Source organism: Coprinopsis cinerea, assembly GCF_000182895.1.
Source record: "Coprinopsis cinerea okayama7#130 chromosome 4 map unlocalized cont3.4, whole genome shotgun sequence".
NCBI classification, from domain to species: domain Eukaryota; kingdom Fungi; phylum Basidiomycota; class Agaricomycetes; order Agaricales; family Psathyrellaceae; genus Coprinopsis; species Coprinopsis cinerea.
Window position 1 is genome coordinate 2,904,492 of NW_003307541.1, and position 25,108 is coordinate 2,929,599.

General features: G+C 51.4%; 8 protein-coding genes across 8 annotated transcripts; 6 read left to right on the top strand and 2 right to left on the bottom strand.

Annotated features, from left to right (window-relative positions):
* Nucleotides 1-2: 2 nt before the first annotated feature.
* Nucleotides 3-2,593, top strand: CC1G_06218 (hypothetical protein; the record flags this gene model as incomplete). Its single annotated transcript, XM_001836579.2, has 3 exons — nucleotides 3-887; nucleotides 942-1,344; nucleotides 1,404-2,593. 3 exons carry the CDS (start codon nucleotides 3-5, stop codon nucleotides 2,591-2,593), a joined length of 2,478 nt encoding a protein of 825 aa, XP_001836631.2.
* Nucleotides 2,594-5,978: 3,385 nt separating this feature from the next.
* CC1G_06219 (hypothetical protein) lies at nucleotides 5,979-7,433 on the top strand (the record flags this gene model as incomplete). The annotated part of the gene is made up of 3 exons (XM_001836580.2): nucleotides 5,979-6,743; nucleotides 6,800-6,904; nucleotides 6,967-7,433. The coding sequence occupies exons 1-3, from the start codon at nucleotides 6,140-6,142 to the stop codon at nucleotides 7,431-7,433; spliced, it is 1,176 nt and encodes a 391-aa protein (XP_001836632.1). The 5' UTR covers nucleotides 5,979-6,139.
* Nucleotides 7,434-7,965: 532 nt separating this feature from the next.
* CC1G_06220 (hypothetical protein) lies at nucleotides 7,966-10,239 on the top strand (the record flags this gene model as incomplete). The annotated part of the gene is made up of 6 exons (XM_001836581.2): nucleotides 7,966-8,502; nucleotides 8,558-8,856; nucleotides 8,914-9,010; nucleotides 9,062-9,750; nucleotides 9,812-10,004; nucleotides 10,084-10,239. 6 exons carry the CDS (start codon nucleotides 7,966-7,968, stop codon nucleotides 10,237-10,239), a joined length of 1,971 nt encoding a protein of 656 aa, XP_001836633.2.
* An 890-nt stretch (nucleotides 10,240-11,129) lies between these two features.
* Nucleotides 11,130-13,727, top strand: CC1G_06221 (hypothetical protein; the record flags this gene model as incomplete). Its single annotated transcript, XM_001836582.1, has 9 exons — nucleotides 11,130-11,657; nucleotides 11,711-12,006; nucleotides 12,061-12,213; nucleotides 12,279-12,330; nucleotides 12,389-13,002; nucleotides 13,053-13,227; nucleotides 13,291-13,376; nucleotides 13,442-13,537; nucleotides 13,601-13,727. 9 exons carry the CDS (start codon nucleotides 11,130-11,132, stop codon nucleotides 13,725-13,727), a joined length of 2,127 nt encoding a protein of 708 aa, XP_001836634.1.
* Nucleotides 13,728-13,956: 229 nt separating this feature from the next.
* CC1G_14469 (hypothetical protein) lies at nucleotides 13,957-15,506 on the top strand (the record flags this gene model as incomplete). The annotated part of the gene is made up of 6 exons (XM_002911425.1): nucleotides 13,957-14,304; nucleotides 14,369-14,491; nucleotides 14,543-14,720; nucleotides 14,770-14,842; nucleotides 14,892-14,967; nucleotides 15,024-15,506. The coding sequence occupies 6 exons, from the start codon at nucleotides 13,957-13,959 to the stop codon at nucleotides 15,504-15,506; spliced, it is 1,281 nt and encodes a 426-aa protein (XP_002911471.1).
* A 1,187-nt stretch (nucleotides 15,507-16,693) lies between these two features.
* Nucleotides 16,694-18,594, top strand: CC1G_06224 (hypothetical protein; the record flags this gene model as incomplete). The annotated part of the gene is made up of 2 exons (XM_001836585.1): nucleotides 16,694-16,758; nucleotides 16,827-18,594. 2 exons carry the CDS (start codon nucleotides 16,694-16,696, stop codon nucleotides 18,592-18,594), a joined length of 1,833 nt encoding a protein of 610 aa, XP_001836637.1.
* Nucleotides 18,595-18,638: 44 nt separating this feature from the next.
* CC1G_06225 (oxalate decarboxylase) lies at nucleotides 18,639-21,384 on the bottom strand. Its single transcript, XM_001836586.2, has 14 exons — nucleotides 20,892-21,384; nucleotides 20,670-20,743; nucleotides 20,572-20,595; nucleotides 20,453-20,495; nucleotides 20,364-20,391; nucleotides 19,945-20,151; nucleotides 19,841-19,874; nucleotides 19,761-19,782; nucleotides 19,645-19,700; nucleotides 19,372-19,574; nucleotides 19,283-19,317; nucleotides 19,152-19,228; nucleotides 18,985-19,094; nucleotides 18,639-18,920 (listed from the first exon to the last, which is right to left on the bottom strand). Exons 1-14 carry the CDS (start codon nucleotides 21,314-21,316, stop codon nucleotides 18,801-18,803), a joined length of 1,458 nt encoding a protein of 485 aa, XP_001836638.1. The 5' UTR covers nucleotides 21,317-21,384; the 3' UTR covers nucleotides 18,639-18,800.
* Nucleotides 21,385-22,833: 1,449 nt separating this feature from the next.
* Nucleotides 22,834-25,041, bottom strand: CC1G_14470 (hypothetical protein; the record flags this gene model as incomplete). Its single annotated transcript, XM_002911426.1, has 8 exons — nucleotides 22,834-22,912; nucleotides 23,179-23,243; nucleotides 23,427-23,464; nucleotides 23,660-23,711; nucleotides 23,882-23,939; nucleotides 24,118-24,243; nucleotides 24,304-24,389; nucleotides 24,814-25,041. 8 exons carry the CDS (start codon nucleotides 25,039-25,041, stop codon nucleotides 22,834-22,836), a joined length of 732 nt encoding a protein of 243 aa, XP_002911472.1.
* Between the last annotated feature and the right edge of the window lie 67 nt (nucleotides 25,042-25,108).

The following is a 25,108-nucleotide window of genomic DNA, read 5'->3' on the forward strand; positions in this document are numbered from 1 at the left end:
TCATGGACTTACCCGCTTCATCCCCACTCTCGTCTTTACCTCCTTCAGATCCTCCTTGGGAAAATGACGAACTTATCCAGTTTTCCGAAGCAGAAAGTGAAGACGAGACCGAATACAACTTTCCACCATCGCCAACCCCGACTCAAATGCCTCGGACTCGCCAGCTCAACAAACTAGTCTTCAAATCACCTCTGCCACTTGGATTGAGATCTATGCCTTCCATCCCCCCAGCAACACCCCAACGACAACGTGCCAGCTCCTTACCACCGATGTCCAGTGCATCGCGGGAGATAACTGTTTCACAGCCACCTCTCCTCAGCAAGGAAGAACGCCAGAGGGAGAACCGCAAACTTGGTACGGCACAGAGCAAGCAGACGCGCAAGACAAATGCAGAGCTGAGGGCTAGACGGAAGACGGAGGACCGTTTGTCGAGGGTCAGGGAACTGTCAGAAGAGATCCTTGCTCTCATGGAGGAGAAAGGGCTGGCATTTGGAGATTTCGTGGAGCATGTCTTCGACCCGAACAGCAAACGTGCTGACCTCCAGTGGCATGATTTTTTTCGAGACTCTGGCAGAGTTTCGAGGTTGCTGGATTGGTGGGTGGCTCCCACAAACAGCAAGAGTGGTCGTGCTCAGGTTGAAGAATGGGCAGTGGCTCATGTGGTAAAGCTTGTAAAAACGGAGGCTCGAGTGGTAACCAGGGAAGGGGTGGTGCGTAGGAAGATTGTCGATGATGATCTTGTTTCGACTTTCAATGTCGAGGGGTGGTATGACCGCCTTCGGAACACATGGGCTAGGGTCACAACTCGAATCTTCGACGCGGTTTCAGAGTCTACCCGTCAAGTGAAGCAGGGCCTGTCAGAGGCACGAAAAGCGAGGAAACGGATGGTAAGTGTCTCAATTCTCTGTTGGTCCATTCGCTTGATGCTGATAGTTGTATAGACTGTTGTTAGCTCGATACTTGCATGCCTCGCAGAGTACAGCTCATTCAACAATGTGTTTAAACGCGTCCTCGGCCTTTACCTGTATGCTACCGGTGCCCAACGCCAATTAATTGTCGTACTATCCCACCTGGGCATTACCGAAAGTTGGACACAGCTGGTGGGTGGTGTTGGTCTGGGTACTGTGACAACGGACACCCTCGGCAATGGCTTGCACGACGATTCGCAAACCGAGCCCTCTCCCACCACTACCACGCCAAAGCGGACTCCTGGGACGCTCCAACAACTCTCCACGCTTATGCGCCAAAAATCTCGTGGTCTTGCGGCCTTGGTTACATATGGTTCAGTTTACGACAATGTTAACTTCACTGAACGTGTTGGCGAACAGATTATTGGACGCTCGAGTAAGTACATTCAGTGATATACACAAGTACCCACTCTCACTTGTTTTGGTCATCACTAGTGGCCGTCGAGAGTGCAACAGCTGCGACGATCTGGCCGTTACACAAGGCAGACAAGGATGACATGAAAATTGAAGACCTCAAGAAGAGCTTTGAAGCGGCCGAGCCCCTCCTCATCTCCGATATTCTGCATAACCCAGAGGAGGAAGAACTCTTCAGAGAGTGTCTCATTCACTGCATTCTCCGCATAGCAGTTGCACACGGCGGCGAAGGCTTCAACAAATTCCAACGTAAACTCACAGAAACCCTCCCTCGGACCAACCAAGCTATCGACATCCACAAGACAGAGCTTCATCCACTGCCAACCTGGAAGATCGATGAGTCAAGCATTGTAGGGAACGCCGAAGTCATCGACACTTTGACCAAGGAACTGCACCTACGTAATCAGCCCACCAACTGGAAGAAATATGTCCGTATCATTGCCGGCGACCAACTCTCTATCGCAAGACTTCGAGCGCTGGCTAACCTACGAGCTGGGCATGAAGATGACGAAGCCAGTTTTCAATGGGGAGTATGGATGCCCGGTCTTTTCCATGCAAAGATAGCTGACATGCACGGGTTCTTTGTCACACACTGGGGGAAAGCCAACGCCGGTGTGCGGAACCCTGGGTGCCTCGCTTTCCACAATACACTCCTTCGGAACCACCCCATATCAATCACTTCCCTACCCGCCTTCCGCACCTGCCGTGACCTTGTATTCGTATCTCTTTACTCACGCGTCCTGCACTGCTTTCTCCTTGTTTCCGGGCACCCGACACTAGAGGAATACTGCGAGAAGGTCGACTCCTGGGACACCTTTTACCAACATGGCCAGCAGGTATTGGATGAATACGCCAGCTCAGCACGCCAGCACAGCCTGCGATCCGCCAGAGGACCGGTTCCCGCAAAAGAGAAGAAATCGAAGAAGACCAGTTCTACACCACCCGAGATCCCTAGAAAAGGAGACATGGTGTTGGAGAATGCCATTCTTTTCCTTCGCGATGCTGTAATTTCACGAGAATTCACGGATGCGGTGAAGAGCGGTGACTCAGGTAGGGTAGTGCTGGTTCTCAAGATCTGGGCGCTCAGTTTTCGCGGAAATGGACGGACAAAGTATGCCTATGAAATGTTGTCTATCATCCATAGCCTTCAGAAGGTCTGGCCCAAGCCAATTGCGTACGTCTTTCTTTGTTTCTGGCTGCTTCATTTCTGATGAAGGTCTGGCAGCGACATCGTTCTTAACAATTGGCTTTTGAATCCAACCGGTAGACCGAACAGCTTTGTCGAGGTAGATTTGGTGCAAGAGCATATGAATTTTTGGATAAAGGTATTTAAGCTACATTACATGGATTTCTGCCCTGGAGCACGGATTGACTACCACCGTTAGACATTCTACAAAGCGCGCGGATCCAACTCGAGCTGGGAATGGCTCGAGATGATTTCCCCCTGCATCCAGGCCCTCCGGCACCTCTGTAACATGATGCGGGACACCTTAGGAACAGACAACGGAAATCGACACGCACCTGCGGACCTCACTAAAGACATCGCCGTACTGATGGACAGCCTGAAGTTGCACAACGTCTACGGATTTGAGGAAGGCCGACAACTCGACGCCGACGATCCACCAACGGTTGATGTCATAACTGCCGGCTACAACTCAGTACACACGCCCCTACGAGAGTACAACGAAACGTTTGAGCGACTGAAGAAGCGGCGACAAATGGCTCCAGCAGCCAATGTGAATGAAGATGCACCTTACACAAACACCCCTCTTGGATCTGGTCCCTCGGACTCCCGGAGTCAACCCATCACCAACCCGCCCAGTGATTCCACAGCTCTCATAGATGAGGAATCCAGTGCTCTTGAAGCGACGTCTCCGAGTAAACAGGCGCAAGCCCAGCAGGTGGATGGCGAGGTGGATGGCGCCGAGGCGAGCGACGACGAGGCTGGTGACCAGGAACCCGAACCCGACTCGACCTTCCTGATGTCGCTGGATGATGACGAACCAACGCTCCAGCGTGTTGGCCTAGAGGATGTCGAGTTCGACATGGACACGGTGGATATGGAGGAAGCAGAGGAGCAGGACGAGGAGGATATGGACGAATTCACGCTCGAGGATATCCTGGCGTAGAGCACTGGGCTTTATTTGTAGGTGTTTGCCAAAGGCTCCCGAGAAGCAGATTCTGAATTTCGACCTTTTTTGCAGATACCGATGTGTATGAGGCTCTATTTTGACACAGAACGAGTCGCAGGTGTACCCTGGACTATCGTTCCCTTTTTCAAGGATTTACCCATCGTTCCTCCCTGTGAGCCTCAGTTTTTCACTGTTTTTCGGCATCTTCACTCTGAAAATGTTCAATGTCGTCCACCCGTTCGCTTTCATTGGGATATATACTATGTCAAATGAATGTAGAGGTCTATGCGAACAATTTCCCGAAGTTTCAGGACGATTGGTAGAGTCGATTTTGTATTTCAGCCAAACACTGAGGCGCAATATTTTCTAAGTGCTCGTTCACACGGTACCCCTCCTGCCAAAACCGCGACCGTTTTGCCCAGTCGGTTCGGTACCCTCACCTTTTTGGTTCTCCGCCATCACCATCAACGCCTTCATCAACAGTTCATCATTTTTCTATTCGAACTGAGGGGACCGAACCGACTGGTTCACGAGTCTAGCTCGTGAGCAGAAGGAATGCATCGAAATCCCCTGGAAGCTCACGATGAAAAAAATCCAACAGATTTCAGGTACCTCCAGGGACACCAAGTAGACAATATCAATGATATTCACTCAAGTCCATGCTCTCTGTATCAGCGAGAAGGGGGTCAGATTGAGTCTAGCCAGCGGAGTCTCGACGCTTTGAATCGCCGTTGCTAGAGAGAGTGGTGGTGACAAGTTCTTTTTTTTTTCGAAGTTTGGAGAGCCTTACTCCAAGTTCTAAGTCACAATGGCAGTCCAGCCCCCCTTACACACTCACACGTCTTCCGGCTTCCACCGAGGAATCCAACATGCTTGGATCACACAGAACTGGTGAAGCTTCTTCCTTCACGCGATCTTTCAGTGTCCAGACTCCAGACTTAGTTCTAGTCAGTCAACTACATACCGTGTCACAGTCAATCCGGCTTGAGAAGAAACGATGGAACAACTTCCCGACCGGTCTAACCCTCGTCGTGCTGGAAACGATGACGACACCCGAACGGTGCTTTGAAAGGGCTTGCTCCACGAGAACAGACGAGAATAGACGGATGCATAGGCGCCGGGTTTCGAATCGGTGTCATTTGCATGGAGTTGCGATGGCAGCTCTCGTGCTTGCCGATAACAAAGTTCTACGCACGTGGAGGTAGGGAAGCTTACCATCTGGTACAGGGAAGGGAGGGCCAGCAGGAAATGGATATACCATTTTCAAGAGAGAAAGTGTTGCATGCGGGGACAAAGACGGGGAAGGAGTCCGAAAAGGCCTAGAGGCGGGGAACGGGTAGCGGAAAGGGAACGGAAGTCGCGCGAGCAGTGGGAGGAAACATGCGAGAGACGACACGGGGCGGTTGGTGTCAATCATAAAATTAAGTCAGTACTTGGTCAGTACTTCTTTCCGTTCAACATTTTGACGGTGCCAAGTCAGACAGGTCGTCGTAATAAAGTGCGACGGCAAAGGCAGACAAAGCCGCCGGGGCGCGTGCCAGGCATGATTCATGAAGTTTCTCGTAAACGGACAAATGGAAAGGATACAGGATCCTGGCCGTTCCTCTGTGTTCTGCCTGGTTCTGCTTTAATTAAGACAAGCACTGTACCCGCATTACGAATTCACCAGCCTGACTTCGATGAAGTCCAATGGACCCGGTGGTTGTCTGAAGAACGCTGAGAAAGGCCATGAGAAGCCATGAGATCGAAACAATTTGAAAAGCAGGCAGCGTACCTCGATGTGCCTGTTTTCGGGGAGGCGGTTAATTGAAAGTGACCCAGAGAGCCATGCGGGTTTTCACTGTGAAGAAACCGAAAAGGCGTCGATGGAAGGTCGTCTGGAAGCTTGAACCGCTGTGCTGAGCGCCTACGGCGGAGTTGAGCAAATCCGACCAAGGGATAAACTGTCCGAACCGAAGGTGTCAGTGGCTGTGCCCCGGCGTCCGCCGAGCAACCGATCCGCCACCAATCATGCCATTATGTCAATGAAGTCGTTCTTGCACCAAACCGAATTGCCCTTGCGAGCACCCACACAACACAGGGGTCGGGTCTGTTTAGCTCAGGAACCGGCGAGCTTTTGGGTAATCTACCCTGTTCTCTCGGGAAGAACTGACATCCTCAGAGGCACGATTCTGACCAGGATGACCGAATCAATGGGCTTGGGCTGGCTGGGCATAACCCGACGATCTATGTGCTCCACGCGACCACCATACTGAATAGTCTACCCAAAATGTCCGGCGCTGGGGTTTTGTTGACTCGAATGAGACTCAGGGTCCCAGGTACAGATTACCTCCGGCCGGGTCCAGTTCTGGTCTGGATCCCGTTTTGGGTCCAGTAAGCCGGGAAACAACAATCCGCCAAGTCGTCATGTAATATCCTCTCGCTAGCGGCTGATCGTCACCGTCGACATATATGAACAACAGAGGTCTCAGTCTGGACAACTCGAAATTTTTTCCTCCTCCGTTCTGTCTAGGGCCAGCCTCGATCCACCGCCACCACCGCCTCCCAATTTGATCAATTCCGACGATGAGCTCAAACCATCAGGCCTTTCGCCAATCAGTGCACCACTCTTACCCTCAGACACCCATGGCGAATGGGCTCGTCGCTCCCGCTGGCGAAGGCCATGGCCTTTACGAAGGTGTCTGCCCTGTCAGTCACCAAGCAGCATCGTCTTCGATGACCTGCCCCATGTCGATCCCGAATGGTTCCTCTCCCAAAACCAGCTCCCTCCTGGCTCGCTCTTTCTCAAAATCTCCGCCCCTGTCCGGAATAGACGAAGATACCGGTTGCCCGCTGGGCCTCGCAGATACCTCTGCTGACAAGAACCCACTCTTCGACGAGTTCGACAATGATGCCATCTACACCAACCTGCGCGAGCGAGTCAGGTACCTCACCCAATTCGTCAATTTCACAGAAGACGACGTCGAAGCCCTCAACGACTTCCAGCCCATCCTTCTTCCCTTGGTCGACCAGCTCGTCGACAATGTCTATCACCATCTCTTCCGGTTCGACATCACCAAACAAGTATTTATGCCTCGGAAGAACGGTCAGGAAGGGCGTATGTTGAGCGACCTGCGGGACTTGGCTTTGGATGCACCTCAGATTGAGATGAGGAAGAGGACGTTCGCCGTGTACATGAGGAAGCTCGTCACCTCAGACTACGACGACTTTGCAACATGGCAGTACTTTGGTATGTTTCTACTTTGGCTACGTGCCTTCCAAATCTGATCGCGCCTTTGTTTGTAGACCACATCGGCATCATGCACACCGGACAAGACGAGTTGAAACACCGAAAACTGATGGGCAAGGCACCGCTGTATGTGGACTTGATGCACCTGTCCCTGCTCCTCGGTGGGTCTAGATGTGTCGTCGTCGCGCCCTGGGCCCGGAACTCACCCGTACTTCTCCTGTAGGTTGGACATTGGACGTTTTGACCCCCGTGATTCTCTCCTACCCCGAATATCCTCTGGCGCGACGCATCGAGATCATGAGGGCCTTCCAGAAGGTCATCTGGATACAGAACGACCTCTTCACGCGGCACTACGCCGTACGGAGTACGGAGGTGGCAGGCCTCAAGGCTCTCCGGGATAGTGTGAATCTCAGCAGCCAGGAAGATGTGCAATCGGAGCTGAAGTCGATCAAGACCTTCCAGACTTCGAGCACGCACAGTGGCTCCGAGTCTTCTGTCCCACCTGTCCCCCAACGGAGCTACGGTCCTGGACCCAGCAACCGACACACTTATGCTCCATCTGCTCCCTCGACGCACGCGAGTTTCAGCTCTCCGTCGTCGAGTGGATATGGACCCAATGCTGGTATTCAGAACTTTCCTTCAGCGAAGGAGATTAAAGAGAAGAAGGGATGGTTCAGCTTTGGACGGTGAGCTGTGGGCAGTTTGTTCATATCATTTTTCTATTCTCCCTTTCCTTCCCCTGTTGCGTTGCATCCCACTGTATTGTCTCACTCACTGGACTTTCCTCACTCATTGGCGATGCGGAAGTCCTTGGCATTAACTTATCGTCAAAAGTATCACCATCTCCTCTATTCTGTACTTATAATATATTAGTTGTAGTCTATCAATGAAGGCGCAAAGTGAACCGTAATAAACACGACACGGTCATTCGTAATTGGATAAAAAGCTCGACGCTGCCTGTGAGGTTCGAACGCGTGTTTGGCAGACCGTGAGGCAACGTTGCACACGATGGGGGCAATTGGCGCGAGTGGCCGCCTGCCATCCTTTATCGCGTTGGCCACTGGAATGTCAAGCCCATGATGTTGTTTCCAGCTGTGCACCGTATGGAGTGGCATCCGCGAGTGGCTCAGGCCTTTCTTCCAGTGGCCAGTCGCCCGCTATAAATCCCTGTCGAAAACCACGACTTCGAACCTCATCCTGACCCGCTACTACACGCCACACGATGACACCCACTCCGCACCTTCCAGACGAGATATTGCTCAAGATTCTTGTACCTGTCCTCGAGGTGCCCGACGAGTTGTTCTGTAGCACCGACCTGATCTCCCCCTTCTCGAAATACGAACTCTCATCAGCCGGAATCGCCGCTGTCTGCAAAGACTGGTATCGCGTCGCCACTCCCCTCCTCTACCACACCGTCGTCCTTCGCTCCAAGGCTCAAGCCCACGCCCTCTACGAAACTGTCAAGAAAGACAAACACAACCGTCTTGTGCCGCTCATCAAGAGAATTAGGCTCGAGGAGTGGTACGGCTTGTACGCTGGGAAAGTACTGGAGAGGTGCGGAAAGTTGTTGGAAGATTTATGGATTACGACTTCGCTATGGTCCAACGAGAATATAGCTGGCTATCAAAACGGATTTGCCGCGATTAACCCTCGGAGGGTGATTTTGGTTCAGCAAGTGCAACGGCAGAGGCGGAAGCCAAAGATCGAGGAGCTGGCGAGGGCGTTGATCACAGGTTCACTGAGCGTGTGGACTAATCTCGTGAGTGGGCCAACCAGTACTATCTCTGAAGGGTAGATTGATCATTCATAAACAGCGTGTATTGCATATGGTGAACCAAGAGCCATGGGCTTTCAGCATGTGGCGACTCCTCCCTGATATGTCCAACTCGAACGTCGAGGTGGTTCAGATCGGAGGAAACGAGTGGTGTCGTGCGGAAAGGGAACTTCCACGGTACTATCCCACTTTGTCGACCATGCCTAGGTTGCGACAAATTCGCGTCATCACCGACTTTCCTGATGTTCCTGGCGATCACCCGATTTGGGTCACAGAGGAGGGGAAACGGTTGGTGAATGACCAGGGATTTCGGGAGAAGCTTTTCTTTCAAGAGCCAAAGTGCGCCTTTATCTTTTTGTTCTTGGTCGATTGTGGGCTGATCAAGTGCTTTGGAAGACCTTGTCCCCTCGAGGAGCCACCGGTCGACCCGTTCCTGGTGAGGCTCAACCAACACTTGAAGAACCCAGTCATCCAGAGCATGGGTGCAGTACTGGTGAGTACTTCCGGGCCGTGGTGTGTGCTTTTATTGATCCGTTTCTAACAGTTGCCCATTTGTTTCCAAGAGTTGAATTTGTCCACCCATGAAGTCGTTTGCCATATCTTCAAACCAACCTACTTGGTACCACACCCAACTCTACCGGATAATAGCCCCAATGTCACGACGCTCTCATTGGACTTGCAGAGGCTCAATGTGGAAGATCATAAGGCGGAGGTGTTCTGCTCTTGGCTCGGGGCCTTCTTGTCCAACTTGAAGAAGTCACCGAAACCGACCAACCTGTGGAATATCCGCCAAGTCGTCACTCCTCGAACTCGAAGCTACAAACGCGCCCTGACTCCTCTTACATGTTACATCCGCTGGCCAAGAAAGCCGTATACCATCCACTCACATGCCGCTGAGGTCTGGGAGGACAGACCTCGAATTGGCGGGTATGCCTACAACCTCATTATCAGAAACGCGTGGTCTACACTTGCACACCTGCATCTTTCGGTTTTGGCGACGATGGAGACGTCAAAGGCGATGTTTTCCGACTTTGTTGAGAGTCTAGGAGCGCTGGGCAATCTGAAAAGTCTGATATTGGACATGAGCCCGGTGAAGGGTGGTGGCTCTCTGCGACTGAACCGACAGATCAGGGATCGGGTCGCTCCGTGGCTGCCACGGCTCGAGCAACTTGCCTTTGTGGATTGGCCCTCCCTTACCGCTGTTTCTCTTTTTCAGCTCTTCTCAAACATGGAGTACGTTTTATGCCGGATGTCCTTGGCCGAGAGTATTAGTTCTGACCTTGCAGTGTTGTAGTCTTCCTTCTCTTAGGCGGGTTGACTTTCCTAATCCTTCAGCTGACTTCCCTGGAGGAGTGATGCGGGAGTTCCTCGTCTACCATGGCCACAAGCTCACTGTGATCCAAGTTGAGCCCTCGATCGAGTACCTCCTGGAATTCTGTCCGAATGCGAGAACATGGATCATCCCGCCGACCACCAACGGCACCATCGTGAGTTTCATTTTCTCCGCCGAGCGCTATCTGTCGAGAAGTCGCTGACGTGAACCTTTGAACTCAATGGTTATGACAGGCCTTTGATTCAGATTTATGTCTGAAATCTCTCACCACCAATTCATCGGAAGTACAGGATGAAGACCGACCCGAAATCGACCAGGACCCCATGATATTTCGATTGGAAATGATCCGTTTTCCGACACTGAACGTAGTGCAAGTCTCGTTGCTTTGAGAATCTCGTCCTTCAGCTGACCGTCTTTCTCAGTAAAGACGATTTCTCTGATCTAGTTTACGACGTCTGTGCACACAAACCGGGGAGACTGTTTAATCTGCGGGAGATCAGGATAGATGGGTTGGAAGATATATGGCCAAGGTCCCAGTACGTCGCCATTCTCTCACGTTTTGGATCGTATACCTGATAGGGCCGCGCTTGTAGGCGAGAAATTGACGAGTCGAAATGGATTGAGTGGGCGGAAACGTTATCCAAGTATGGAGTCAAGCTGACGAACATGGACGGGGTGGCGTGGAGGCCTCGATTGAAGAGGCCCGGGAGGAGCTGATGTAGAAGTATTCACAAGTTGTCTGGTACATTGTGAAAGAATGAAGATGCAGTGTAGGCTAATGTACGTCCGCTGTTCAGGTTCGGAGAGAAAGCGAAAAGGCTTTGGAAGTTTGAAGTAGTGTCCCAGTAATTGATACAAAGATCCTGGTGGAGGTTTTCGCGGAGTATTCGACGCGTTTTTGAGGACCTCGGAATGGTCGCCTCCATGCCCTTTCAGCGTAAGGAGTGAGAACATTCACACTGACTGTGGATGGCTTGGGGTACATCCGGGATAGGCGACGTTAGGGTTGTAAAACCAAGGCCATTCTTAAGCAGAAGGCCAGCGCCGATTGCAATGCAACTGTGGCGCTGGTATACTTAGCTGAACGACAGCAGGAGAGTGCGGGAGCGCTGACAGTGACCAGTACCATCAGCCAAACAACTACCAACTGGCCACTCCGTGTCGGTTCACTCTTGACCATGAAAAACGACGCGACCTATATTGCGTTCTGAACGCGTTGTTTCGCGTTTTCGACTGTGAACCTGCCTGAATCGGAAGCTCGAGTCGATTGGAGCTGACAATGCGACCCGTACCGCATCTCCCCGACGAAATTATCAAGGAAATCGTATCACCGGCGTTACTCGTCCCCGACGAATCGTTTGCCAGCAACTCATGGAGGTCGCCCTTCTCGTATTACAAGCTCACGAGCTCGACGATTCTGGTCGTCTGCAAGGACTGGCTAAGAGTGTCGACACCCCTACTCTACGAAACGGTTATCCTGCGGTCGAAAGCTCAAGCTGTAGCTCTCGCCGCTACACTGAAGCAGAACGCCCAACTGGGCATCTTCATCAAGAAGATGAGGTTGGAAGGAGGCTACGGAGCCTCTACCTTCGAGATCATGAAACGCAGCCCCAACCTGACGGACCTGTGGATCACGATTTCTCTATGGTCCACCGACAGCGTTAGCGGCTATCGCAAGGGGTTTCGGTTGATTAGCCCCCGACGGCTGATTATCTGCGAGACCGAACAGTCCAGCAAGAAATCAGCTATACGCGTGCAACTTTCCAACGGCTTAGCGGAGGCGATAGGAAAAGAATGGACCATATTGGTGAGCGTCTGCGTTGGTATTTTAGCCGGGGTTCATAGCTCATGGCATCGAAGACCAGGACTTCTCTTTGGGTCCGCTTCGGGGTAGAGGCGCTGGAGCCGGTGTACAAAAGCCTTGTCGCTGCTTCAAGGTTGGAGTATCTCGAGTTCATGGACCAGCTCCATTACCCCGATTCATTCCATGACTTGATGTCCATCCCCTCTTTGAAAACCATACGTGTTCAGGCGGATCGACGCAAGCCTCTGTTCGATAAACTATCATCGGGGATCCAAGACGCGATCATTGTTTACTCGTTGGATGTTGCAATGGTGGGAAAGCGGGATATTTATGACAAAGTGCATTTTGTGCGGTACGTTTCATCTCAAAGCTTTCAAGGCTGATTGCAGTACTCATGACGGGCCAGGAGGGGTGGGCACTCGTCATTCCGTCGAAGAACCGAGGAGCCAGCCATTGTTTCGCATCCCCTGGATCCTAATTACCGTCCACTTGCGAATGCGCCCCTTGAAGACAGGGCCTTCATCTGGAAAACCATTCTCCTCATGCAGCTGGTCTCGCGGTAAAATCTGAAGTCAGAGGGATTCCAATCAACTCTTCTGGTCGTCCTGTATACCGTGACCGAAGGAAACAACGTGCTTTTGTTGGAGGGCTATCGCGCGTGTCTAAAGAATTCAGGGTACGTCTCTTCATCTTCAAGTTCAACCCGAGCCGGACCTGATATATAACCATTGAAGGAATGGGCTCTTCCCTTGTTATACGGAGCGCCTTTGCTCGAGACAGAGGCACACATACGCAAGCTCGTGGCCTCCCCCCACCTACATCTCACGAAATACTTGTGCCTAGAGTCTTTCACCCTCGCCGAGCAACCTGGGATTTCGCACTATTTGCAGTCATTAGTTGTTAACGGGTCGGGTTTGAAGACTGTTACCCAGCGGGGATCCATCTATGCGATTTCGGATATGGATGCGGATGGTTGCTTCTCCAGCTTCCGTGCTTGCACTGCAATGTGGGTTGGAGGAGGGCCGGCATCTGAAGAGGCAGTACTGGAAGAAGTCAGTTTTAAGGCACTGGTCGCTCACTCCGCGGACACACTTCGCCATCTTCACGTCGCACTTGACAAATCCGTATGGAAGCACTCTATGACCATCGACACGGCATTGAATATGTATGTTCAATTCCGCAACTTGCGGTCCCTGATTATCGGCCAATCTCCCCTCAGCAAGGCAGTGGCTGTCAGCGCGACACGCCCGATTCCATCGGATGCGTTTCCTCTGTTGGAGAATCTTGCTGTTTATCACGACTCGGCCCCCCTTCCATCGGCCTTTTTAGTGGCATTGACGAAAGCCGAGTATGTCCCTTCATTCTCGATGGCTACCGCTCGCTGACGATTCTAAATAGCCTTCCATCCCTTCGGAGACTCGATTTACCAGCTCCCGAGGCGTCCCAGGCGGCGAAGGCCTTCTTGGAAGTGCACGGAAAGAAACTACGTATGATACGCGTAGCTGGCAACTTCCTGAACCTGTTCGCGGAGCTCTGTCCAAATGTCATCACCTGGGGAATGACACGACCAGTGGTAAGACAAATTGTATGCTCTGTCGGTAATGAACTCGTATCTGACTCATGAAACGTGACGTAGGAAAATGAATTCGCTTGTCTTGCCTGTGTTAAGGCATCGCATAATGTTGCCTTGACCAAGATAATCGTATGTCACTACGCTACCGGGTGAGAATCGAGATGGAGCAATGCGATCTGTAACGTGGACGGTAATCTGACCTTTGCTCCTGCAGAAAAGGATTCCTGATGGCTCTTGCAAACACCGACCTCTCTGGTCTCACGAATCTCCGCGAAATTCGCCTTATTGATGTCAAGTGGCCAAAAAATCAGTGCGTAACTCCGTTGATGTGAGGTTCAGAGAGGTTACTGACTCCTTTCTACGATTTCTCTAGGCGCGAAATTGACAAATCGCACTGGGTCCCCCTTGCTGAAACTCTTCTGGAGAAGGCGAACATCAGGTTGGCGAACTGGAATGGGGAGTCTTGGACTCCTCGGTTGAAAATCACGCCTAGGAAATAGGTCATCGCTCTCAGTTAATTCTCTGGATACTGTTCTGTCTACTACGTTCGTAACTACATTCGTCGAACTGTATGCAAAGTTCAAACTGCAGGCCTTCCGGACTCGGCGGCTTTTTGGCCATCGACCGGTTTCCGAGTCGGTCGTCGCGTTCACACGGGTCTGTCCGTGTGCTGGCGTCGCGACGCGTCCATTTGCATTCATCATCCACTGCCCTTGTTTTCTGGCAGCCATGCAACGTTCGCCAGTAGTCCCTGACGAAATCGTTAAAGAAATACTCACCCCGTTCTTTCATATCTCAGAAGAACTGTTTGCCAGTGTCGCATGGGTGTCCCCTTTTTCAACATACAAACTGAGCAGTTCAGCTGCTCTTCTCGTCTGCAAAAGCTGGAATCGCGTCGGCACGCCACTACTCTACGACACAGTTATCCTTCGATCCAAAGCGCAGGCTCAGGCCTTAGCCGCTGCTTTGAAGAAGGACGGCCGGCTTGCGACATTCATCAAGAGAATCAGGATTGAAGGAGGTTATGGATATCCTGTTTTGCGACATCATGCGACGCTGCTCAAATCTGCACGAGATGTGGGTTACAAACGACTTGTACGCAGGAGAGACGATTGGAGGCTATATGACGGCGTTCAGCAAGACCGACTTGCGGAGGCTGACCTTCGTGGACACCAGCACGGACCGACGGGAACCTTCGTTGTCTCTTCGGACGTACCTCTGCATTGAGTTGGCGTGCGCTATCTCGACGTATTGGGAGGTCTTGGTGAGCTCTAGAGATTTCTTCACGATCTGCGCTGCTGACAACCCTGCTCAGGAGCACTTTCGCTTTGCAGGCAAGGAACCAGGGTTGAGCGAAGGTGCTGACCTCGTCCTCACGGAAGTCCGGAAGAAGAAAATTCGAACCCTTGACATCCGAGAAATTACTCCGTTATCCGACTCCGTACTGGACCTACTACGTACTGGACCTACTAGACATCCCGACTCTAGAGGAAGTACGCCTCTTGACGCCGCGCAGCAAACCCAGGTCTGAGGAGCTGCAAGAAGATGACGATAGGCCTCTGTCGTGGGAGATGCTTGAAGATCGTGAATTGTATGACATGGTCGAGTTCTCAAGGTGCGTACGACAAGGTTGCCTAGTTGCTATCACTCTAACCAGTTATTAGCGATGGGCTCGGGGACGAGGATCACACAGATCGAGAATCGAACTGTTATGTTCCCGGACTCAGGTGGGCATTGCTTGTGAATTGACAAGAGGGCCACCATCGGAAAACGGTCGATACCGGCGGCTTCTACAGGAAGTACCGCCTCTGTTAGGGAGGCCAAAAATACCCTTTGAGTCTCTGGTCGAAGTCAATCCGGGTGTGGCATGCCTGTCCGCCGGAAAGTCGATCCTTTCCCGTTCCACCAAAGACATTGCCTTCTTTCCTCCAGAGCATGGCGCCGAATCCGGGTGGACGTATACTTCACCGATACCGCTCACCTGCTACATGCTGGAGTTACTGGTGGCAGCCTCTCCGCATACGCTTCAACAGCTGCATCTCACGACAGTGCAAGGTTTAATCGAGACCTCAAACTTATTCCGAGTCATTGACGCCCTTTCACGAATCGAAAATCTTCGCTCACTTGCACTGGGCGATGTCGTTCTTTTGGAGAAGGATGTGCCCAAAACAATGCCCCCTGTCCCGGTGGGCATGCTATCCCGGTTGGAGCGCCTTGCCATATTCACTGAGGCCACGTCAGCGCTCACCGTCCTCGACCTGCTGGCCAAAGTGGAGTGAGTTACCTTCCTTTCAGTAGTTGATTAATAGTTTAGCCATCGCTGACGCTGGTATGGAGGTTACCTTCCCTTCGACGGTTCGATCTCCATCCATATGCACCCAGAGAGTTGGGGTCGAAGTTCTTGGCCGCGCATGGCAGGAAATTAACGCATCTCTACTTCCCTTCCGGAGAAGACAGCTTACTCTCCGAATTATCATCGTTTGGTCTGTTGCATCACCGGAGGTTGGCGTCCCTTAAATAACCCACTAGGGACACATATCAACTTGAGCTAATCGCAAACCTCTGTAGCCCGACTTTGGCTGCCTCCGAAATCTTCCTCCCGGAAACCAAATCGCCCTTTCCAAGATTGTTGTTCCCGAATACAAGGATTTCGTCAGGGAGGAACCTGCGGCAGTGACGCGCTTTAGGTGGGCAACATTGTTCGTGCTTAATCTCTGAGGTTAATGAATGTATGCTACAGGGACTGTCTGTAACAACTTGTCGACATCGATCTTTCTTGTGTCAAAAATCTTCGAGAGATCCACATGGGAGGGATAACAATCCCGAGGGCTCAGTGAGTATTGCGCATTATTCTCTAGACTATAAGGGGTCAATCTCATTTTTCCCCTCTTCTGCAGACGGGAGATTGCAAAGTCGACTTGGATACCCGTCGCAGATACCCTCATTGAAAAGAAGATTCAAGTCACTGACAGTCAAAGAGATCCGTGGGTCACTCGGTTGAAGCCTACTGTCCGGCCTATTACTCGAAAGACTCGCCGGAAACGACGATAGGACTGTTTGGCATGGGAAGACGGCCTGTTGAATACAGTTTCGGAATAACTACTGAATGGCTGATTGACTCCCTCCATCGCGTCTCCCTCAAAGATCCTAGCTGAGTGCGTAGGACTTCGCATGACTGCTATTCACCTCAAATCTTGCTTTCTGTAGCCAAGTCTCTCGACCGACGACCCTCACACGTGGCCACATGTCGTCAACCATCAAACTTCGCTGGACAACTGGTTTAGCGAGTTCTCGGATCGTGCATGTGGCTGGGCAAGCGAGGATGTTGATTACCAAAAGCGGTAACTCCATACAGGGATGATCGCCAAGACAAGGCATAAATCCGACAGTCAAAATGGACGCCGGAGCAACAATCAAGAAACGTTGTTTTCTTTCCTCCACCTTCCTCTAGTCGTCTGGCGCGACCATGAAGGACAATTTCTCGCCTATCCCGACGCCTTTCTCTCTTTCCCAGTCCCTCGAGGCGTCAAGGTGAGCATTGCGCTGTCCGATCGCAAAGCCACGTGTCTCAATCGCGGCGGCATTTTACCCCACACTAGGCATGCCTCCAGCGATTACTTCGATTTGCAGCAGGCGTCAGGCGCGAAGGTCTCAAGGGCCTTGTTGAGGCCCAATGTCAAAAGCCCTAATGTCGACGCTGATAACGACTCACAAGCACCCAGCGCTGGGATAGACGCTCTCCCCAACGAGCTGCTCGCGCACATCCTCGAGCTTGCCTACTTGTGGCCGGGACGTGACGACCACCTTCGAGCGACGATTCTACAGGTTTCTCGGAGGTTGAGGAACGTTATGATAGAAACACCATCTGTTTGGAGCGTCTACTGGTTATCCCAGGGGAACATCGAGCAATTCCTCCCCATGTTGCCGGTCTACCTAGAGAGGTCCAAAGGATACCCGCTCGACATTGCTCTTCACTGCTACTGGGACCCAGAAATCACCAGCACCGTCATGGGGATGTTTCTCCCTCACAGTCACCGGTGGCAGCACCTGGCGATTACAACTCCCAATCCGGACGTCTTCTCCTTCCTCGAGAGCACCCCCGTTCCGATCCTCGAGTCCTTGAAACTTTATCACTTCTCTTCAGCGCGAAGACTCGCCATTCCCCGCGAAGTGTTCGACAACTCCGCCCCAAAGCTCTCCACGTTGCTTTTGCGAAACGTCAGCCTGGATAGGATCCGGATGCCGCTCCGACAACTCTCGAAGCTGGAGCTTCGCGGGCACGGACGCTGGCCCCAGTATTCCGAGTTGTGCGAGATGCTCGCTGACTCGGATACTTTGGAAAAGCTTATCATCCACGTGAAGCCTCACACCGTCCTCGAGGACATCAACCGAGGCGACGAACCGCCCATCCTTCTCCCCGCCTTGCGCACCTTCACGCTCTACACCTCGGAATGGATGACACCGCCCGTCGCAGAGTTGATTCGGACATTCTCCTGCCCCAACATTGAGAGCTTGCTCATCCAAGAAGACCCAGGTTCGGCTCCTTCCGCCGAACACGACATCGTACGATACACCGCCTCCCCTCAACCAACGCTCTCAGTCTACTTTGCGGACGCGGAAGTGGCGTGGCGCTGCCTCTCGCCTGAACAATCCGAGAACCTCAAGGTTCTCCGGCTTCGACGGGCAGGGTGGTCAGACTATTCTAGGTTGCTGAACATGTTCCGCGCTTTACCTGCTTTGGAGAGTATGGTCATCACCGAGCTGAACCCTACCACCGTGGTTGAGGAACTGGAACCCGAAGCCTTACAGCGTGACGTCCCCATCTCGATTCCATCGTTGCGCACCCTCGACATCGACGTCATCCGCAACTACTGGTCCCCTCAGAACAAAGACATCTCCCGGTTCATACGACTCTTCCGATTACCCAACATCGCTAACCTATCTCTCCGCAACCTTTCTACCTCCGAATGGCAAAACATCCTCACCGTCTTCGATGCTCACAACGAAGATTACAAAGCCTTAACCTCGCTCACCATCGCACAAATGCACGACCTGACAGTTGGCGCTGCGGATCACGAGAGCGACTCGGACTTGCCCTCTTCGACCCCCGTCGACGCCTTCCCGCACCTGCAGCACCTCTCCTTGATCGATGTGTCCGCCAATCCTATCCTTGTATACCTTTTGAGCCGGTCTCAAACTCATACCATCGTTTGGCCTGAACTCCAGACTATCACCCTACGCGGAAACACGTTTACTGGCAAGCCTCTCTTACATCGGATTATAGAAGATAGAAAAGAGCTGGGGAAACCGCTGGTGAGGCTCTATCTAGACGCCTGTTTTAGGTGCAACGGAGATTCTTGGGAGTAGATCGCAGAGAACTGCGAGGTCGTTCCGATCTAGAGACCTTGGATATAGAGCTAGACCACGTTCGATAATTTGAACAGGTAGAAATACTTCTAGATGTCCATCTGTGACAGATGGTTTAGCATACACTAAAATCGTATGACACTCGTGGTCAGATATCGCGGTAAGAAATGGCTCAGGAAACGAATAGAAGAAAATATTTAGTTAGTTCACTTCGAAGCGCTCTTGGGGACTACAACAACAGGCTTGGTCTTTGGCAACTTCTCTATCACTTCGTCCGTGAATCCGAGATGGGCTTTGACAAGGGAAGGAGGGATAAGAGCCAGCCACTGCAAGTCATGCCCAAAATTGTTAGTTCATATTTCGAAAAAGGCAGAGTGCAACTGGTCGCACCTGAGCCAAACTGATATCCTGGAACTTGGGTGTATTCCAAATTTCGAGGAACTTCAATGTGGTGTTACCCGTGTTCTCTATGTAATGTCCGAATGATGCGGGAATATAACCTGCGGTGACATCACTTCAATGGAGGTCTTGGGCTAAAGTCGAAGGAAGCAACGTACCAACATCTCCGGCCTGGAAATCGAATGTTCGAGCATTGCCCTGGGCAGCGAATACGGTGATACGACCTTGACCCTCCCTACCGTCTGAGTGAGTACTTCGTGTCACAGGTATAAACAAATGGGATACTCACAGGAAGAAATCCCACTCGTCCTGGGTAGGGTGCCACTGTGATGCTCAGTCAGCCACCGACTCGGACACCAACTTGATACCAGGACGTACGTGAAGCTCCCGCATTGCACCAGGTTCAACCGTAACCTCAGCAGCCGCAATCGTCTTCGAGATCTTAAAAGTGGTCGAATCGACAATCTTCACAGATCCACCTTCAAATTGCGTGGCGTTCATCTTCGAGAGGGCGAAGGAGAAGGGGTCGGGCACGGTTCCGAAGGGGCTCTCGGGTGCTTCTTGGTCGTCTGCTGGGACGTCTGTTTTGGTTTGGTGTGGGGATCATTTAATGAGTGGTTGATGATCGGGAAGAAGATGCAAAAGACTGACCGGCAGGGAAGATGTACAGGTCTTTGGCGGGAAGGTCTGCGAAGGCGGTGGCACCACTACGAGGGAAACACGATCGGTTAGAAGCAAGTCTGGTCAAGGGAACTAAAGCCGCGCACAGTTGGAAGTTCTTCTCCAGCACTATCAAAACGAGACGTTTAGTCGAATATGATTTTATACGAGTAATAGGAATTCCCACCTCCAGCAGGGACGTGGGCAAGCCAGTCGGTCAGCTGTAATAGTAGTATTCACCGAGTCAGCCCGAAGATCGCGTATCCATCTCACGCCCTCAGTAGCACCCACCATGAATGTATTGTCTTCACTGAACGCGCCATCGTCGAACACAAGCAAGAACTCTGACCCTTCGGGGTCGTCACCGGTAGCTTGCAAGGAATGCGGGATACCAGGAGGGAAGTACCACAAATCGCCCGGGCCAACCGTTGAGATGAAGTTCCTACCCTCGGCATCGACAGATGTGACTTGAGTACTTCCTTTAATCACATAGGCCCACTGGAATTAAAGGGTCAATACGGTGTTCAAGGCGAGCCGAAGTGAAATGGGAAGCGAAAAGGAGAGAATAGTGATCATGAATAGCAGGGTAGAGAAAGTCATGGGGAATGATAGAGGTAACCATAGGGAAGGTAGGCGAAGAGAACGGATTGTTGTGTTATTTTTAACACTGAAGTTTACAACGCCGGAGGGGGCGATCATGGTGCACTCACTTCTGCCGTACTATGCCAGTGCAGTTCTCTGCGATTCAAATGTCATCAGCCACTGATAACACACGAAAGAAGCAAGAACAACCACGCACCGAATGGCTCCAGGCTTCAACCGCATGTTCACACCAGCCATAGCTAAGAAACCACATCGTGAGTTTGCCGCCGGTTCAAAATACCATACAGAGAAAGGACTATGATTCAATATGCGTACCTTTCGCGATAGGCATGACATCAACTAGAAGAAGAAGATGCGCGTTATTCGAGTCAGAAAAAGGGCTCAGAAGCTTTACAGGGACTTTCGAGACGCACTGTTCTGTTGCCGTGCCCATCCACCCGTTTGAAGGCGATTATGGCTCAAACTCATCGGCCACTTGACGTTGGGTCTGGACGGGTGATTCGACGAGGCGCATCAGTAATGATTAACACGTTAACCCATCCAATGTGTGGCCCACGACCAGGCACGGCGTGAAGGGGTTCACAGTGGCTAGTAGGGTTGAAAGAAAGGCGTTGACTCGGATGGATCCCACTTACACAGTACCAGAATCCGTACTGGGAGGGGCGAACAAATCCGGGTTCTGAACCGCGATGTTGGGGTTATTGGGCCCAATAATCGTCGCGCCCAGCGGTCCCCGGATGGCATCGAATGGGCCCTCAAAGCTCGAGTCCCAAACGGGGTCGTTGCGGTCCAAACTAATAGTAGGGACCGTTTCGTGCGCGGGCACGGCGGTGTCCGTACCTGAAGCGCTCGGCGTATCCTGTGGGGTCGAAGGGGACTCGTTGCCTGAGTGGGGGGCAGTCCCGCCGCCTAGTATTTCGCTTTGGGACTGAGGCTTGGGAGGGTGAGGCCAGAACGACCCCTCTAGCTCGCGGGGGATGTGCTTCACCCATGGAGAAGGCACAGCGAGGGACGAAGAGGCGAGGAGGAGCGCGATGAGGCACGTCGAGAAGCGGATCATCGTTGGCCAAGTTAGTGATATCTAGACTGGAGGAGAGGTTGAAGTCGTCGTGAGTGGTGTCCAGGAAAGCAAAGCCCACTCGAGCTCGAGTCTGAGCGAGTGACGGTGAAACCCAACTTACACCAGTTGTCTTTATGCCCCTCTAAAAATCTCCTATTTCCAAATTTCAGGTCAGATTTTCCCAAACAGCCGCTTGCTTCTCCCGAGACTTGAGATCTGAAGGGTAGGGCGAGGATATGAATAGCTTTCAAGAACAGCGGCTACTTGGACTCCCCGTAGTTCTTCTGCGTCATCGTCACGAGTGAGTACTCAAAAGGCAGGTAAGCGTGGAGATGACTGAGTTGAACGCGTGCGTGTGGCTGGGTGGAGAGATAAGAATAGACCTCGCCACTCGGAGGGTATTGCCAGAGATGACGGAATTGCTTACCGTATACATCACAGAGATCCTTCCAATACGCTTCCTTTGTCTTGCTGTGAATAATCGCAGCTATCTAACGCGTTGAACGGCGTTGTGCTGAGGTTCGGAAACGGGTTCCAGGTCGCCTCGCCTTGCTATTTAAATTTGCCACTGCCGTTCACTTGTGAGTGAACATCGCCGCTCGATGCCTACGCTCCGAATGGATGACGAACCTCGGCATCCAAACGATTACTACAGGCTGACGTAGTCGACACGAACTAAAAGACGGTCAGCTGGGTTCGAAGTGTACCAACCATGAAGTTTAAAGTAGCTTACCAGTCAGTTATCCTGAGCCTTGTGGCTTCCGCTGGCACATACACCCCCGAACCCACCATCTATCCCATGTCCACCGTGACTTCCAAGAGAAGATATGAGCTACTTATAGCAGATACCCGAACCAACGCAAAAGAAGGCGAATGAGTGGTTAACCCTTGCTTATCTTCTCAATGATACCACTCCCGAGGTATTCGAAGTTTGTCTTCCCCCGATGGAGTCTTCGGTATATCCTTCACTGGCATTTCTACTGCAGGACTTGCTAGACTAGAATCGGGTTTTGGACTACGCCAACGCGTTGCGCCTCATCGTCGACTTGAGGATCAAGATCATTGAGAGTTCTGGCCTCAAGGCCACTAGAGCATCCACAGAGGTCGAGAAGACCGCACCTGCAGTACTCCACGAGGTATTTAGTAAGCTTACGATCCAAAGAGCGCATCTAAAGATAGCACTCACTGAATACGAGGGCCATAATGAGCAGCGGAATCAGCATGCCGATTCGAACGCTGGCATCCGACAATAAATGCAAAGATCTCTGACATGCTTAGTAGCGCCTGGAGTGCCGTCCATCGGACCTGAATCCCATAACTCGAAAGCTTTGAGAAGTCGCATCCTTCCATCTCCGAGTTTGAAGGACAGAAGTCGACAGAAATTCATAGACCCGACGTCAGGTTACCAATCACCAATTCTCTGCCACACATCGCTGATTGCAAATAGACCAAAGGACGATCAGGACCGGATATGACATCGTGCGTCTTTTCGAAGGCCAATCACTGGTATACCAAACTCATTCGACGGGCTTCAAGCGAAACAAAGCGTCGTATTCCTTGCAGTAAATGATTACAGCGGCGTAGGGATACGGTCGACTATTACGCTTGATCAAGTGCGAGGACGCACCTAGATTCCATGACCGAAGTCGGCGATTTCGAAAATCTCATGAACAATGAATGAACATCTGGAATTGAGGAACGCTGGTCAGCGACTGCTCCAACGGTGACGAAATAATGAAAACAAAAAAAGGTTCAGAAGGTCATAAGGTTTCGTCAATATGTGACTTCAGCAACAGCTTCTAGTTGATATTTTTTATGTTGACTCATCGGTTGAAAGTAAAGAAGAGGAACCCAACACTCACGGAATGGTCAGGACCAAATGTACATCCAAGGGGAAAGATACGAAGAGGCCGACGCCGGCGGTAACCTGAAAACAAAAGGCTTCAGTAAGGATGGTCAATGAAGATATGTTGGATGGATGAAGGAGATCAGATGGGGTTGCCCGAGGTTTTGAGCTGTGGCGGGCATTTTCGCGCATGGAAGTACGAAGACCGTCGTGATAAAGCATCATGCGAAGGAGAAGGCCAATGCGTATGGAAAGTCTACTCACGTTGATGTCGTTATCCCTTGAATAAATACAGTGTTCAGCTACTTCGACATTCAATCATGACAACAGTCGCGATTCTGCAGAAGATAATGTCAGCGAGGTGGTTGGAGAATTGAAGTATAAAAGGATCAGTGTTTTAAAAAACAGCCGTGGAATTTTCATCAACCCAACCCGAAGGAAGGACAGGCGGTAATTCCTTTGTATCATCAAGAAGGTAATGGAGGGCGGGTACTCACTGTTGAAGATGGCTGGCAGAGGGTTGACGAGGGTTGAGGATGAGGGAACGATCTGAGAAATAAGGTCAGTAAAATTTTCAAAAACAGCAGGTAAGGTGGGATCAGAAATGAGCATGATAAAAGCATGGCGTCGTTGACGCTCAGATACTCTAGTTTGAATTGATTGGGATCATCGCACTAGGCAACGTTGCAAGCTGCAAACGATTGGGAAAAGAGACTCACCAAAAGCCTATGATCACAACACCCTTTTCCACGGCGTTCTTCACGATCATGGATGGTTCTGGATAAAAGGTGGTCAGCAACGAGGCTCGACAATTGCGAGAAGGTAAACCGATCAGTGTAACTATGACAAAAGACGATTCATTTGCGTCCACCTAGGTAGGGTGAACGCTCGTACGTAAAAAAGTTCATCTTTTCGAAGAAGATAAAACCAGAAAATAAAGAAACGTTGAACTTACAAGCTGCGGACATCGACACTGACAATGGCGAGGCGACTATCGACGCCTACAACAACGGCGAAGACGGAAAAACTTGGGCGACATCGTGGAACGTGTTGGAGAAACAAGAGAAAAATATTTCGCGATCTAGAGGCGCCTGTTTAGGGCAGGTCTTTTTTTATCAGAAACGTGACCGTGCGGGACTACCTTCGGCGCTTGCCGAGCCCCTGTTCCAGTCCCTCGGTTCCCTTGGCCCAGAGCACTTCATCCTCGATGTCCGTTGTAGGTAAAGTCTACAATAATAAATGTAAGTGTAATAGCGCTTCTTAGCCCGCAGCACTGACCAATATCTGCCTTTGCAGTTAGCCACATGTTGAACATCGTGTCTGGAACCACAAACGTGTTACAAGCTTCCAACAGCGATATTCTATTCTCCAGCATCGATAAATGAGATTCTCCAACCTCATGTCGCCCATGACGCTGAAATCTACGTTTTTCGAAGTCTCTAGAAGTATTTTTATTACTCGGAACAAGTCCTCAACATCAGCCCACACAACGCATTCAAATTTGACAGGTCACAAAAACCCGGGTTGAGGCTCATCTAGGCGCCCAAAACACGTTGCGGGTTCTTCAGTTCGCAATTGTTCACAGATGCCCACGCATCCAAACAAGGGTAGTGCTGCGGCTTAGCTGTGCTGTTAATCGATAAAGACCAACAGCCCTTGAAACGATCGAATGGCTCCCCAGGTTCCCGCCTCTCTGTTGGAAAAGTACAACAACCTGCAATTTGGATAGGATTTCGATCAATTTTTCCCTCCCATCTTTCCTCTTCCCCCTCGTCGTAGGGCCTTTGTGCTCTCCTGTCCAGATTGCAGCGGTGTTGTGCTCTTCGTCGTCGTCGGCGCTGTTGAAATCCACCCCCTTATCGTTGTGATCTGGACTCATCGTCATTGAATACGTACTCCACCCCTAGCGAGAGATCGAATTTCCTTGGTTTGCAGATAGACTACTT